Source organism: Artemia sp. Qi Xiang Cuo, chromosome 14 (genome assembly GCF_049724085.1).
Source record: "Artemia sp. Qi Xiang Cuo chromosome 14, ASM4972408v1, whole genome shotgun sequence".
Taxonomy (NCBI): Eukaryota; Metazoa; Arthropoda; class Branchiopoda; order Anostraca; family Artemiidae; genus Artemia; species Artemia sp. Qi Xiang Cuo.
This window is the reverse complement of record NC_142807.1, coordinates 20903789-20917094: the sequence shown is the minus strand read 5'-3', so window position 1 is coordinate 20917094 and position 13306 is coordinate 20903789. Positions and strand designations below refer to the sequence as shown.

Sequence of the window (13306 nt, the reverse complement as noted above, 5' to 3'; positions counted from 1 at the left end):
TTGTAATTAGCAAAAGTACTGTAACTATAAGTGTCTGATTTCATTTTTGAAGAAAAAACAATTGCCAAATTTAAAAAAGAAAATTCCAGAAACGTCAAACGCTAGATGACATTGGTGGTATTTTCGACACTAGCGTTAGTTTCTACTTTATAAGTTACCAATGTTTTTCGGTTAATACTCTAGGATGAAAAGCCTAACTAGAGATGGTTATCAATATTTTTCGGTTAATACTCTAGGATGAAAAGCCTAATTAGATATGGTTACGAATGGATTTCGGTTAATACTCTAGGATGAAAAGCCTAACTATAGATGGTTACCAATATTTTTCGGTTAATACTCTAGGATGAAAAGCCTAACTAAAGATGGTGATTTTAGCAGAAATCTTGATTGCTTTGTTTCAGAAAATGCGGTTTGACCTCCGTTTGCTGAGTTGAATATTAACGCCATTGCGAAAAAAGGCGTTTTTTTTGTCCGTCTGAAAGTATACTGAAAGCAAAACTTGTTCTATAAGTATTATTTCGTCTTTATTTCAATTTATATCAATCAAACATATTTGCTTTTACTAAAATATTTCCAAACTTCATTCCTCAAACATCTTAAACTAGCCTGATAACTTTTCCCGTTTATTTCTAAGGGATGAGACTTACCTAACGACATTTCTAGCAAGAAAACCCAGATAATGGAGTCGTTTAGGGAATTGAATTATACGGAACACGATTGAGGGAGTACAACGTGCCATCCTTTTAAGGTTAGATACAAAAATGGTATTAAATGAGAGACGTTTATAGCTAGATTCTGATGGATTTGATTGAGTAGAGGAGCAGATAAGAAATATAAATGATAGAAAAGGGCGCGATAGAGGTAGAGATGAAAGCAATTCCCATAACTAGAGATAATTCTGAGAGTGACTGACCTTTTCTACATGGATGCTTTTCTATTTCATACACAATAAGATGACATTTTTATACAAAGGCATTTTTTATAAAGCGACGCGAGATTCCAATGCCGGAACGGAATTTCACACCCCTCAGAGCATAGTTGTATAATATGTTGGAAAAAATTGAAAAAGTATATTTAACCTTGTAAAAATATAAAATATATCTAGAATATAAAATATAAATAGCCTATATAAAAGTATAAAATATATCTGTAAAAATATAAAAAAATGTTAAAATATCTAAAAAGTAAATATACTTTTAAAATTGAAAAAATATATTTTACAAAAACATAAGGATTTAGGAATTTTAAACAAAAGATATTTAGCCCTGAAAATTAACTTTTAATTCTGTTCTAAAACAAAAGCCAAAAAATTATTCGCTCATGCGAAATGAAATTCGACTCCTATCAGAGCCTACCTAAAATATTTTAAGACATAAATTATATGGATTCTTGAAGCTACAAACTTGCTTTTTATTTCTTTAATTAAGAATAAAACGGAATCTACAGAATGCAATAAGGTAAAATGCCTTTACAAAATTATTTTCCTGATTTAAACGCACTGCGGACTCGAGAATTTCCAACTGTTTACTCCAGGAAATTGCAGTGCAGCCAATAAGCTCAGATTCTCATTGAGCGGTCACAAATCTTGTGACTCAATTATTAACGTCATATGTAGGCTACACTGGAGGCTTTCAATAAGATATTCAACATCATAGAATATCCATAAATTAAGAAGACGTGAGAAAAAAAGGTTGATTACCATTTCGGGGATGCGATTTTCACGCTTGACCAATTGATGACATCTCTTTGTTTACATGCCTTCTGGTTTTAGTTTCCCAAGAATGGAAAACAATACAAGTACAACATGTTATACGCCGAACAAGCACACGCTTGTTGGGCTTGTTGGGCTCCTCGAACAAGTTGACGCTTGCTCAAGGAGCCACTGACTAATCAGAAAAGTTTTTACGAGGGACACACCATTCAGTTCAAGATAAAAAAAAAAACGAAAAAAAAACACTATTAATAAGAAAAGCTTTATCAAAAAAAGTTTCATACGGCATGGTTCCAATTAATTGAGTTCAAAATAAAACAAGTTCTGTATTTGCTAGTGTATTTTTCTCAATCATGGCGTTTTTCAACATATCTTTGAGATCTTATTTCTTTTCCAGTATATATATGTTATTCTAATTCAGTTCATTTGTAGTCTCCCCTAATGAACACGGAAAAAAATACGAGGGACACAACATACAATTGTTAATATAAAAACCAGCATTAATATGCCAATTTTATAAAATATAAAATAGTTCCAATTAATTGAGATCATAATAGAACTAGTTCTGCATTTGCTAGTATATTTTTCTCAATGATGGCGTTTTTTTTAACATTTCTTTGAGATCTTACTTCTTTTCCAGTATATAAATGTTTTACTAATTCAGTTCATTTGTAGTCTCCCCTTATGAACACGGGGAAAAAATACGAGAGACACGACACACAATTATTAATATAAAAACCAGCATTAATATGACAATTTTATAAAATATAAAATAATTCCAATTAATTGACTTCATAATAGAACAAGTTCTGCATTTGCTAGCGTATATGCTGTCGATAATGGAATTTTTAAAACGTATTTCATCAATGTTATTTCTTTTCCAGTACACACTATATTTATATAAATACATGTTACATCATACATCATATATATATATATATATATATATATATATATATATATATATATATATATATATATATATATATATATATATATATATATATATATATATAGATATATATGTATATATACATATATACATATATATATATATATATATATATATGTATATATAGATATATATATATATATATATATATATATATATATACATATATACATATATATACATATATATACATATATATATATATATATATATATATATATATATATATATATATATATATATATATATATATATATATATATATATATATATATATACAGGGGCGAATCACCAGCATTTTTATTGGGGGGGGGGGGGGGACAAGAGGGGTCCATATCCTGATAGACAAGGGGCATGGGTGTATAATAATTTTTATCTTCCCATTATTGGGGGGGCAACTGCCCCTCTTGCCACCCCTAAACAACGCCCCTATATATATATATATATATATATATATATATATATATATATATATATATATATATATATATATATATATATATATATATATATATATATACCTTAAATCGCATCTTCTAGCGACTAAGGTTGAAGAACCTGTAGATGTCGTCAGGTAATGTTGACTTCATAATCTTCATGTCACAGTTGCATTATCACTATTTACATATATACAGGACAACAGTTCATAAGAAAAGGACAATTAAAACAATTTTCATATTTACAAGACAGTTTGGTTTTGTTGTTAGGCTTACTATTTGTATCAGCGGCTGGGCATACTTGGGGGTTTAAAGGGGGCGAGTGGCATCTAATAGATCCTACTCCTTGATGCTGGTTCGTCCTACTGCGTCTTCAATGACTTGCCGCTCCAATCACGGTCAACAACAACCTTGAAGCTATCAACTGATCTGGCCGACACGGTAAATTCGCTAAGTGAATTCTAAGTGGAACAACTTAATTGGTGAAGAAGTTGTACTTCTCGCACTTTCTGCTAAATTTTTGACGCAGTTTTATGGGATTTCCTCGTGTTCTTGTTTTTGTGATCATTCTTGATCATTCATTGTGATCAAACATGGGCTTGATGGTGTCAATGGTTATCATCAAACAGTTCGTGCTAACGAACTGTAAGTAAGGAGCGACCCGGCTCAATGGTAATCGAAACTCTAGAAAACGGGATTTTGACACCAATAGATACACCAAAAGAATCATATTTTAATGCTCATTTTAAATATATAAGTTTCATCAAGTTTAGTCCTACCCATCAAAAGTTACGTGCCTGAGAAAATTTGGCTGATTTACGAAAAAGGGGGAAATACCCCCTAAAAGTTATAGAGCCTTAATGAAAATCACACAATCAAGTTCAGCGTATCTGAGAACCCTGCTGTAGAGGTTTCAAGCTCCTTTGGAATTTTGCATTTTTTTGCCAAAAGAAAGATTCCGGATGCGTGTTTATTCGTTGTTTTTTTTCCCCAGGGGTGATCGTATCGACCCAGTGGTCCTAAAATATCGTGGGAGGGCTCATTGGAACGGAAATTAAAAGTTCTAGCGCCCTTTTTAATTGAACAAAAAAATGGAGGGCAACTAGGCCCCCTCCCACGCTCATTTTTTCCCAAAGTCACCCGATCAAAATTTTGAGACAGCCATTTTGTTCAGCATGGTCTAAAATATGATAACTATGTCTTTTAGGATGACTTAATCCCCCCCAAGTCCCCGGGGGGAGGGCTGAAATTTATTAACTTTACCCAATGTTAACATATAGTATTTGTTATTGGGAAGTATACAGACGTTTTCAGGGGGGAATTTTTCTGGTAGTGGGGGTGTGGGCGGGCCGGGGGTTATATAATCTTTCCATGGAGGAAGTTTTCATGGGGGAAGGGACATTGCTATGAAGGGGGTGCCGGATTTCCCAACATTATTTAAAAAAAGGTCAGAAATTGAATAAAAAAAACAATTTTTTTCAACTGAAAGTAAGGAGCAACATCAAAACTTAAAACGAACAGAAATTATTATGATTGGGTTCGACCCATAGTCATTACCTCCCTCTTTACGCTAAAATTTTTTTGTACTTCCAGCAGAGCTATTTATTCGAATTAACGGGCTTTGTGATTAAGGGGTCATTCTTAAAGAATTGGAACAAAATTTGAATTTTAGTGTAAAGTGCGAGGTATTGACTAGGGGCGAACTCCCTAATATTCATAATAAAAATATACGAATATAGAAGTTCGTTACGAAAGTTACGTCAGAAAAAAATTTTGAGAAAGCTATTTAGCCAAAAAAAAAAAAAATATACAAATTTTGTTTTAATTATTCATGAACGGTGAGCCAAAATCAAAGCTGCATTAATTCAAAAACGTTCAGAAATTAAATAATACGTTTTTTTAACTGAAAGTAAGGAGCGACATTAAAACTTAAAACGAACAAAAGTTATTCCGTATAGGAAAGGGGCTGTCCCCTCCTCAAAGCCTCGCTCTTTACGCTATTTTTTTTTTTTTTTAAATAAAGTTGTGACACAGAGTAGACTTTAGCGTAAAGAGCAAGGCGTTGGGGAGGGGACAGCCCCTTTCATATACGGAATAATTTCTGTTCGTTTTAAGTTTTAATGTCGCTCCTTACTTTCAGTTAAAAAACCTTATTTTTTTATTGAATACTGCAATAAAGTAACCAGACTAACAGTTCCAAGGCCCTTGAAGTCTTACAGCAACTACTAGAGTAAGTGTTCCCGTAACAAAAGCAAAATATTGTATCAGGTTGGACTCCAACCCTCTAAGAGCAAAACAAACGTCCTAGCTGCTAATCGCTAGCAAATTCAATTGAGGTTCGATAGACTATTCTCATGAAAGTAGAGGATAAGAGTGTAGCTCTCTCCCTACAGACGTCGGGTGAAGCAGGGAAGCCCCTAGACCCTAACTATAGCTGCTGACAGATTTCATTGACTTTATTCCACAAGCTTCTCTAGCAATTAGGCTTATGTAAACAGATTTCTATACACAAACAACCTCCTCCCGCGATGACCGGACTAGGTGTACACCATACAAAGGCACAACTATTAGCCTAACTTTAGCTACACAACAACATTATGTGTGACTCTGATGGCTTCTTGTCGTTTTTATGCTTATGAAAACAACTTGTGCCACCCCTTCTCCTCCAACAGAGAAGTCTTATTAAATATGGAGTCTGAAAGGACACAACTAGGACATAACTGTTACTTCTTACTTAGTTCAGCTGAAACACGACGACCTTTCTTGTAAACCAAAGAACAAATCAAAGAAACTGCCAACGCTTTTGAAACGGAAGTTTCGGCTGTTTTTTTATAATTTCCGTAATAGTCAATCTTACTTTCTTATTTTGCGATATTGATATCTGAGCCAACAATAAGCACGAAAACAACAATATCTCTTGATTTAATCAATATTAGAAATGAAAATTATAAGCAACCACTCGGTTGTAAGGATGGTCACTCATTGCAATTTGCAAGCTAAGGCCATTGCTCCAGGGACAGGCTGATTTGGCAGCAACGTCCTGCTTCAATATTCTAACTTCAATTTGCAAGCTAAGGCCATTGCTCCAGGGACAGGCTGATTTGGCAGCAACGTCCTGCTTCAATATTCTAACTACAATTTGCAAGCTAAGGCCATTGCTCCAGGGACAGGCTGATTTGGCAGCAACGTCCTGCTTCAATATTCTAACTACAATTTGCAAGCTAAGGCCATTGCTCCAGGGACAGGCTGATTTGGCAGCAACGTCTTGCTTCAATATTCTAACTACAAAGGATTCCTCCAAGAAATAAACCACCGAGAGTTACGTGTCATAGCAACTATCATTAGGATTCCCTTTCCAACACAGAAGTTGGCCAAAATTCCTTAAAAAGCCTTATCCAAAGATCCGTCACCACGTGTAATTGTCTTTCCTCTGATGAGTTTCTAGAAAAATTCTCAGCCAATTTTTTTAAGAGCAGATATAAGGTTTCCTGACGGAATAGCTAAAATGAATAGGATTATATGTCATTTGTTGAGATGGTCCTGAAGTGATCGCGATAAAAAGGAAAAAAGACGTCCAGGTCGTTATATTTAATCTCTAGAATTTGTATTGTCAGAACGTTTTGGGTAATCTTTCCTTAACCTTTACTAATATTAGCATTATTGTATTAGGACTAAATTTTGTGTAATTTTATAGATACAACGTGGCTTATTAGGCACATTCTAATTACGCTAGATTATATATTATTATCATTTATGACAGCTTTTCCTCTTTATGTAATCAAAACTCGGAATTTTAGACTCCGCAGAGTTTAGCTCAGAATTTTAATTACTTCCCTAATTTTGCTATTAGTGCGTTTACCTAGTTTACTTTATCGAAATCATAGCTATCATTTACTTATTAAGGCAGGGACGTAAGCAGGGGGGGCCTCCGGGCCCCTCCCCCCCCCCCCCGAAATCTCACGATTTTTTTCCTTTTCCCATAATTTTCTGATTTTTCTCACAGAATAATGGGTTTGAAGGATTTGGGCCCCCCCCCGAAACAAATTGGGCCCCCCCGAAACAAATTCCTGCGTACGTGCCTGGTCTATAATTAGCTGGTGTCGCACGCATGACACACCAGCTAGTGTCATGCTTTGCTGGTGTCAATCGCCACGGCGTACCCGACGGGGGGTTAAGGGGGTTTAAACCCCTCCCTAAATGTTTTTTTGACTCGTAAAAATATAACAAAAATGGATACAAACAAATATTTTATACGTTTTTTCTGTTTTTTCTGTGTACCCCCCCCCCCCCGAAAAATAATCTTTGAGTAAAACCCCCTAGAAAAAAAAATCCTGGTTACGGCCTTGTGTGTGACTACAGTTTGGCTAATGCATTAGGCTATTAATTGAACCTGACTTCTATATAGGCTCCCAACCCCCATAGTGTGGCTAAGGCATTAGGCTATTAATTCCTTATAAGGCTCCTAGCTCCTACAGTGTGGTTAAGGCATTAGGTTCCTAACTCCTTATTAGGCTCATAACTCCTGTAGTGTGGCTCAGGCATTAGGCTCTGAAGTCCTTATTAGGTTCCTAGGTCCTACAGTATGGCTAAGGTATTAGGCTCCTAACTCCTTATCGGGCTCCTGACCCCTTATTAGCTCCTGACTCCTCATTAGGCTCCTAACTCAAACAAATCTTTGAGTAACCCCCCCCCCCTTCCCTAAAAAATTCTGGGTATGACCTTGTCACTCGCACAATACAAAGAGCTGAGACGCACAAATGACCAAGTGAAGAAATTATCTGCTATTAACCTAGCCTCCGAATAGATAGAAAGATAGATAGATCGTGTATTTCAAAAAGCCCAAGAGCCATATACACAAAAAAAATATGAAAATAGAAAAATTACAACAGAGCAAATTACAAACACACATTAACATGAATACATAGCGAAAAATACCTTCTGGTAAAATACCAAAAAAAAATAACTTTAATTGCATATACTTAATAATAATTAATTGTAAAAACATTTCCTTCTCTTTAATCCCTTCTCTATGGACGCACCAATACGAAATATTGTGGTTGGATTACTACTTTGTAAGATATTTGGAAGCAGCAAAACAATCCCATGTAAGTAATTTTCCCTTAAATCAGAGAGCACCGGGCACTTTCGGAGAAAATGGTCCAAATCTTCGTTCTCATCCCTACAAAGAGGACACACATACCGACCATCAGGATGTACTATCCCTTTGTCGAACACCATTTGTCTACTCTGGATTGGAAGGCGATTCGCCCTAAGCTGAATCCATCGACATAAAATCATAGCCGGTAAATTAAATTTAAAATAAATTTCATCTCCAAAACTAGGTTTAACCTGATTATAATGATTCAATGTAGCAGAATTTAAAACCAGCCCTTGCCAATACTGAATTTCTTGACCCTCTAAGATAAATCGTACCTGGCTTACTAAATTTGTTGGTATACGCATAAACATGTGCACCCATTTGTTTTTTTTTTTCTTTGGTTCTAGTAGCAGGTCATGCCAGGGCCACGTTATTTGCTGCGTTGGGTAATATTCAAATCTGCAGCCTAAATTTTATGGTTGACCAATCACAATAAGATTTTAGACATATATTTTTTCAACTTAGAACGGATAGAAACATGGAACAGTGGTTGTTCGATCTATATCATGAACGTGGCTACAGATATAGAGTAGCACTTAGAAGGGAAGAAGTAGACAATGCTTGGGAACAAATCAGAGTTGATATTGGCTTTTAAAACCAGTTTCTAGCTATTTCAATTTTCCGCTTCTGTAGTACAAACGTGACGTTGAAAGCAAGGCAAAATACATGCCATTCATAACTCTTGATTTTTTTTTATCAATATGTGTGACCAAGGCCGTACCCAGAAGAGGGAGGCGGGGTACAGGGGGGTTTGACTCCCCCCCCGAAATATTTTTTGGACTCGTAAAAATATAACAAAAATGGATACAAACAAATTTTTTATTCGTTTTTTTAGTTTTTTTTGTGTACCCCCCCCCCCGAAAAATAATCTTTGAGTAAAACCCCCTATAAAAAAAAATTCTGGTTACAGCCTTGTGTGTGACTACAGTTTGGCTAATGCATTAGGCTCTTAATTCAGCCTGACTTCTATATAGGCTCCCAACCCCCATAGTGTGGCTAAGGTATTAGGCTATTAACTCCTTATTAGGCTCCTAGCTCCTACAGTGTGGTTAAGGCATTAGGTTCCTAACTCCTTATTAGGCTCATAACTCCTGTAGTGTGGCTCAGGCATTAGGCTCTGAAGTCCTTATTAGGTTCCTAGGTCCTACAATATGGCTAAGGTATTAGGCTCCTAACTCCTTATCGGGCTCCTGACCCCTTATTAGCTCCTAACTCCTCATTAGGCTCCTAACTCCTATGATGTGGCTAAGACGTTAGGTTATTAACTCTTTATTAGGCTCCTAGCTCCTACAGTGTGGTTAAGGTATTAGGTTCCTAACTCCTTATTAGTCTCATAACTCCTGTAGTGTGGCTCAGGCATAAGGCTCTGAAGTCCTTATTAGGTTCCTAGGTCCTAAAATATGGATAAGGCATTAGGCTCCTAACTCCTTATTAGGCTTATAGCTCCTGTAGTGTGGCTCAGGCATTAGGATCTGAAGTCCTTATTAGGTTCCAAGGCCCTACAATATGGCTAAGCCATTAGGTTCCTAACTCCTTATTAGGCTCATAACTCCTGAAGTTTAGCTCAGGCATTAGGCTCTGAAGTCCTTATTAGGTTCCTAGGTCCTACAATATGGCTAAGGCATTAGGCTCCTAACTCTTCATTAGGCTCCTAACTCCTATGATGTGGCTAAGACATTAGGCTATTAATTCCTTATTAGGCTCCTAGCTCCTACAGTGTGGTTAAGGTATTGGTTCCTAACTCCTGATTAGTTCCATAACTCCTTTAGTGTGGCTCAGGCATTAGGCTCTGAATTCCTTATTAGTTTCCTAGGTCCTGCAACATGGCTAAGGCATTAGGATCCTACCTCCTTATTAGGCTCCTAACTCCTTTTTCTGGCTCAGGTATTAGGCTCTCAACTCCATATTAAGTTCACAACTCCTACAGCATGGCTAAGACAATATACTCATAACTCCTTATTAGGCTCAAAAATCATACATTGTGGCTAAGGTATTAGGCTCTTAACTCCTTATTAGGCTACTAGCTCCTATTGTGTGGCTAAGGCATTAGCTCTATAATATGGCTAAGGTATTTGACTCCTAACTTCTTATTAGGCTCTCGTTCAGCGGTTTGATTTAATTTCCCTCAGTTTTTAAAAGATATTTTTGCACGGGTCACTCGTAGACTAATAGCTGAGACTTACAAATGAAGAAGTCAAAAAAATATATATACATATGGCTTAGCCTCAAGACATCTAATTTTAATAAATTAACTTATGAACCTATTTGCAAATTTTATTTCTTAAAAATGGCAATTTGTTAGGTTCTTGACTTACTGTTTCGTTCAGGAGTCTCATGTAAATATTAATTGCTCGAACTCCAGGGATATAAAAGGATACCCTGATTTTCGCTCCATGTAAAATGGCATTCTTCATCTGCCTCATAGTACTTTCAGCCTGTGTATGATTTGAAAATTCAACTAATCCCCAGTCCTGAGGTGCTCCACCACGAAGTGCAATCTGCAATAAATAAATCGTGATTACTACTAATATAATCTTTTAGAGACAAAGAAATGAGAAATATATCCCAAGCAAAAAATGCATAGGACGTTTAGCCAACGACCTGGGGTATGGTTTACATATATCCCCTCCCACTCAATGGCCCAGGGTGTAGTTTTCACCCACCTTCCTTCCTCACTTTCCAATAAAATATATAAAGTTGTGAGGTGCTCCACTACGAAGTGCATAAAATCTGAAATCAATATTTTATTATTAGTGATACATTTTATTTTAGTGGTAAAGGAAAGATCAGCACATTCCTAATGAAAAGTCTTTGGGGCATATGGCCAAGGGTCAAAAGTTGCGTTTCTACCCCTTCCCTATTAATAAAAGAATATTATGATGCTAGGCTGAATGAGCCCTCACTCACCATCTGTAAATCCTAATAATGGTTTTTATCACAATTAAATCATTGTAGGATTTACTTTTTTTGCTTCCCCTCACTAAAAATTTATAGGCTTATTTCCTAAGCATAATCCGGTAAACGTTTTCTATCACCCTTATGCTCTTGAAAAGAGAGAGTCAGCTCAACAAAAGCCATTATTTTCAGTCTCAAGTTTGCTTCGTTATTTCTCACTAGCCTTAAGAAAATAGCTGTATATATCTTTCCAAACAGGGAAAATTGGATTTGGTTCCCAAAGCGTCCTTCATAGGGCTTTTAATGGCCAGCTCTAAAAGGAAATTTGGTGTTATAGAAAATAGAACTCGTGTCTTACATAGATTTCTACAAAAAGATCGACTCCAAGCAAGGGCGTATCCAGAATTTTTTCGGAGTTTTTTTTTTTTTGGGGGGGGGGCGACAGAAAAATCATTACAAAACGCACCAAAAATGTATTTATATGCATTTTTGCTATTTTTTTACTTCGGGGAGGGGGGGGGGCTTAAAAACCGGTACCGACCCCCTGGATATGGCCTTGACTTGCATGAAAGGTTTATAATAATATATAGTACAATAAAAAGCATTTCCACTTAGAGCCTACTCACAATGATATTTTACCAATATAGAGATTTAGCAAGCGCTAACTGGAGCCAAACTGATTTTTTCTTTAAATGATAGACTGAAAAATTATATGAAAAATTCTCATTGGCTCAAATTAGCACTAGCTAAATCTCGATATTAGTATAATCACATTGTGATTTAGCCTTTATCAAAATCCAAAAAATTACCTATTTGAATTGATTGACACTCAAAGTTGTTGAGGATAAAGTATGTCCCCTCTTTTGATTTTTTTCTTTTGTAGAATTTTTTTAGGTCCTTTTTTTTAATTGATGTTGTACTTCTAAAACAATTTTTCAAAATTATTAAATAAAATATATTTGAATCATCATTTGAATCGTTGGTCCCTTACTGCTTATGTTTATACCTCCGTGCTTTCGAGGAAGCCTTGTCCGGGTAGCCGAGTTCCTTACGTCACCCCTTGACATTTCAGGACAATTAAAAACATAAAAAGAGTCTTAAGGCTAAAAAGGAGCCTTAATGCTCCCTTCATGTGAGCTCTGTAATGGCTCAGAAGATTCTCATAGAAACCCCCTCTAAAATATTTGGATTGCACATGAAAATTGAATGAAATTTTGAGAAGGGAAGAAAGAAATTGGCCGGTCAAACGTTGCAAGTATGGCTGTCACTCCTTGTGGTTCTCCCCAAGATCTTGGCCAAGAGCTTGAAATAATTGGAAAAGTATAAGTGTTAAACCATGCCTTAAAAAAGTATGATAATTACATATATGTTATCATTACTACTTAGTATATTGAGAAATTCTTTCAAAACCTGGAACTTTTTTTCAAATGAATCTTAGGATATAATTCAATTTTCAGTGGTAACCCTGGTTTCAAGAACTTGAAATAAAATTGATGGCCATGACCCCTCTCCCCATCGATATCACTGTCTAGGGCAACATTTTCAAACATGTTTTTATTCCATCCCACAGCATGAAACAATAAAATGACTATTAAAGATATACGTAAGTCAAAGACAGACATTATTTACAATTTCTATTATTTGCTGTAAAAAAAAATCATATAAATTTCTTATGATTTACTTATATCTTGAGGATCGATTTTGTTTATTTTATGATTTATTAAACTAATGGGGCTAAAAGTTTAAAAACTCCTGATCTAGGAAGTATGACTTTGGAGAACAATCCTTATGACTAGGTCTTAGATAAAGCATATCACTAAAATTAAACACAGTAGCCTAGTAAAATTTATAATACCATTGGTACTCTCTGTAGTTTTCATTAACAAATTTTCGGCTAATAAAGTTTTTTGGTTCAAGTTTTTGGCTGAACATTTATTGGCTCAGGTTTTTGGCGGAACCGGTATTCTATGCTTTGGCTGTCCCAAAGATCCTCAACCAATACACTGATTCACCAACACGCAAGATATTCCTTTCGTTGAATTTTATTAGTGTTTTCTCTGTTGGTTCAAGCTAGGCATATGCATATCTGTATACTATAATCTATGATGAACAGCTTTTCCTCAAATGGTAGTTGGGGTAGTGTTCTGTTCAGG

The 13306-nt window shown here is 35.5% G+C and overlaps 1 protein-coding gene across 1 annotated transcript in view; it reads right to left on the bottom strand.

Moving 5' to 3' along the window:
* Positions 1-13306, bottom strand: part of LOC148944248 (uncharacterized) — a 270221-nt gene that overhangs the window by 85046 nt on the left and 171869 nt on the right. Inside the window, exon 5 of the mRNA XM_089100235.1 lies at positions 10574-10756. Within this exon, the coding sequence (XP_088956361.1) occupies positions 10574-10756 (183 nt within the window). The remainder of the gene's footprint in view (positions 1-10573; positions 10757-13306) is intronic.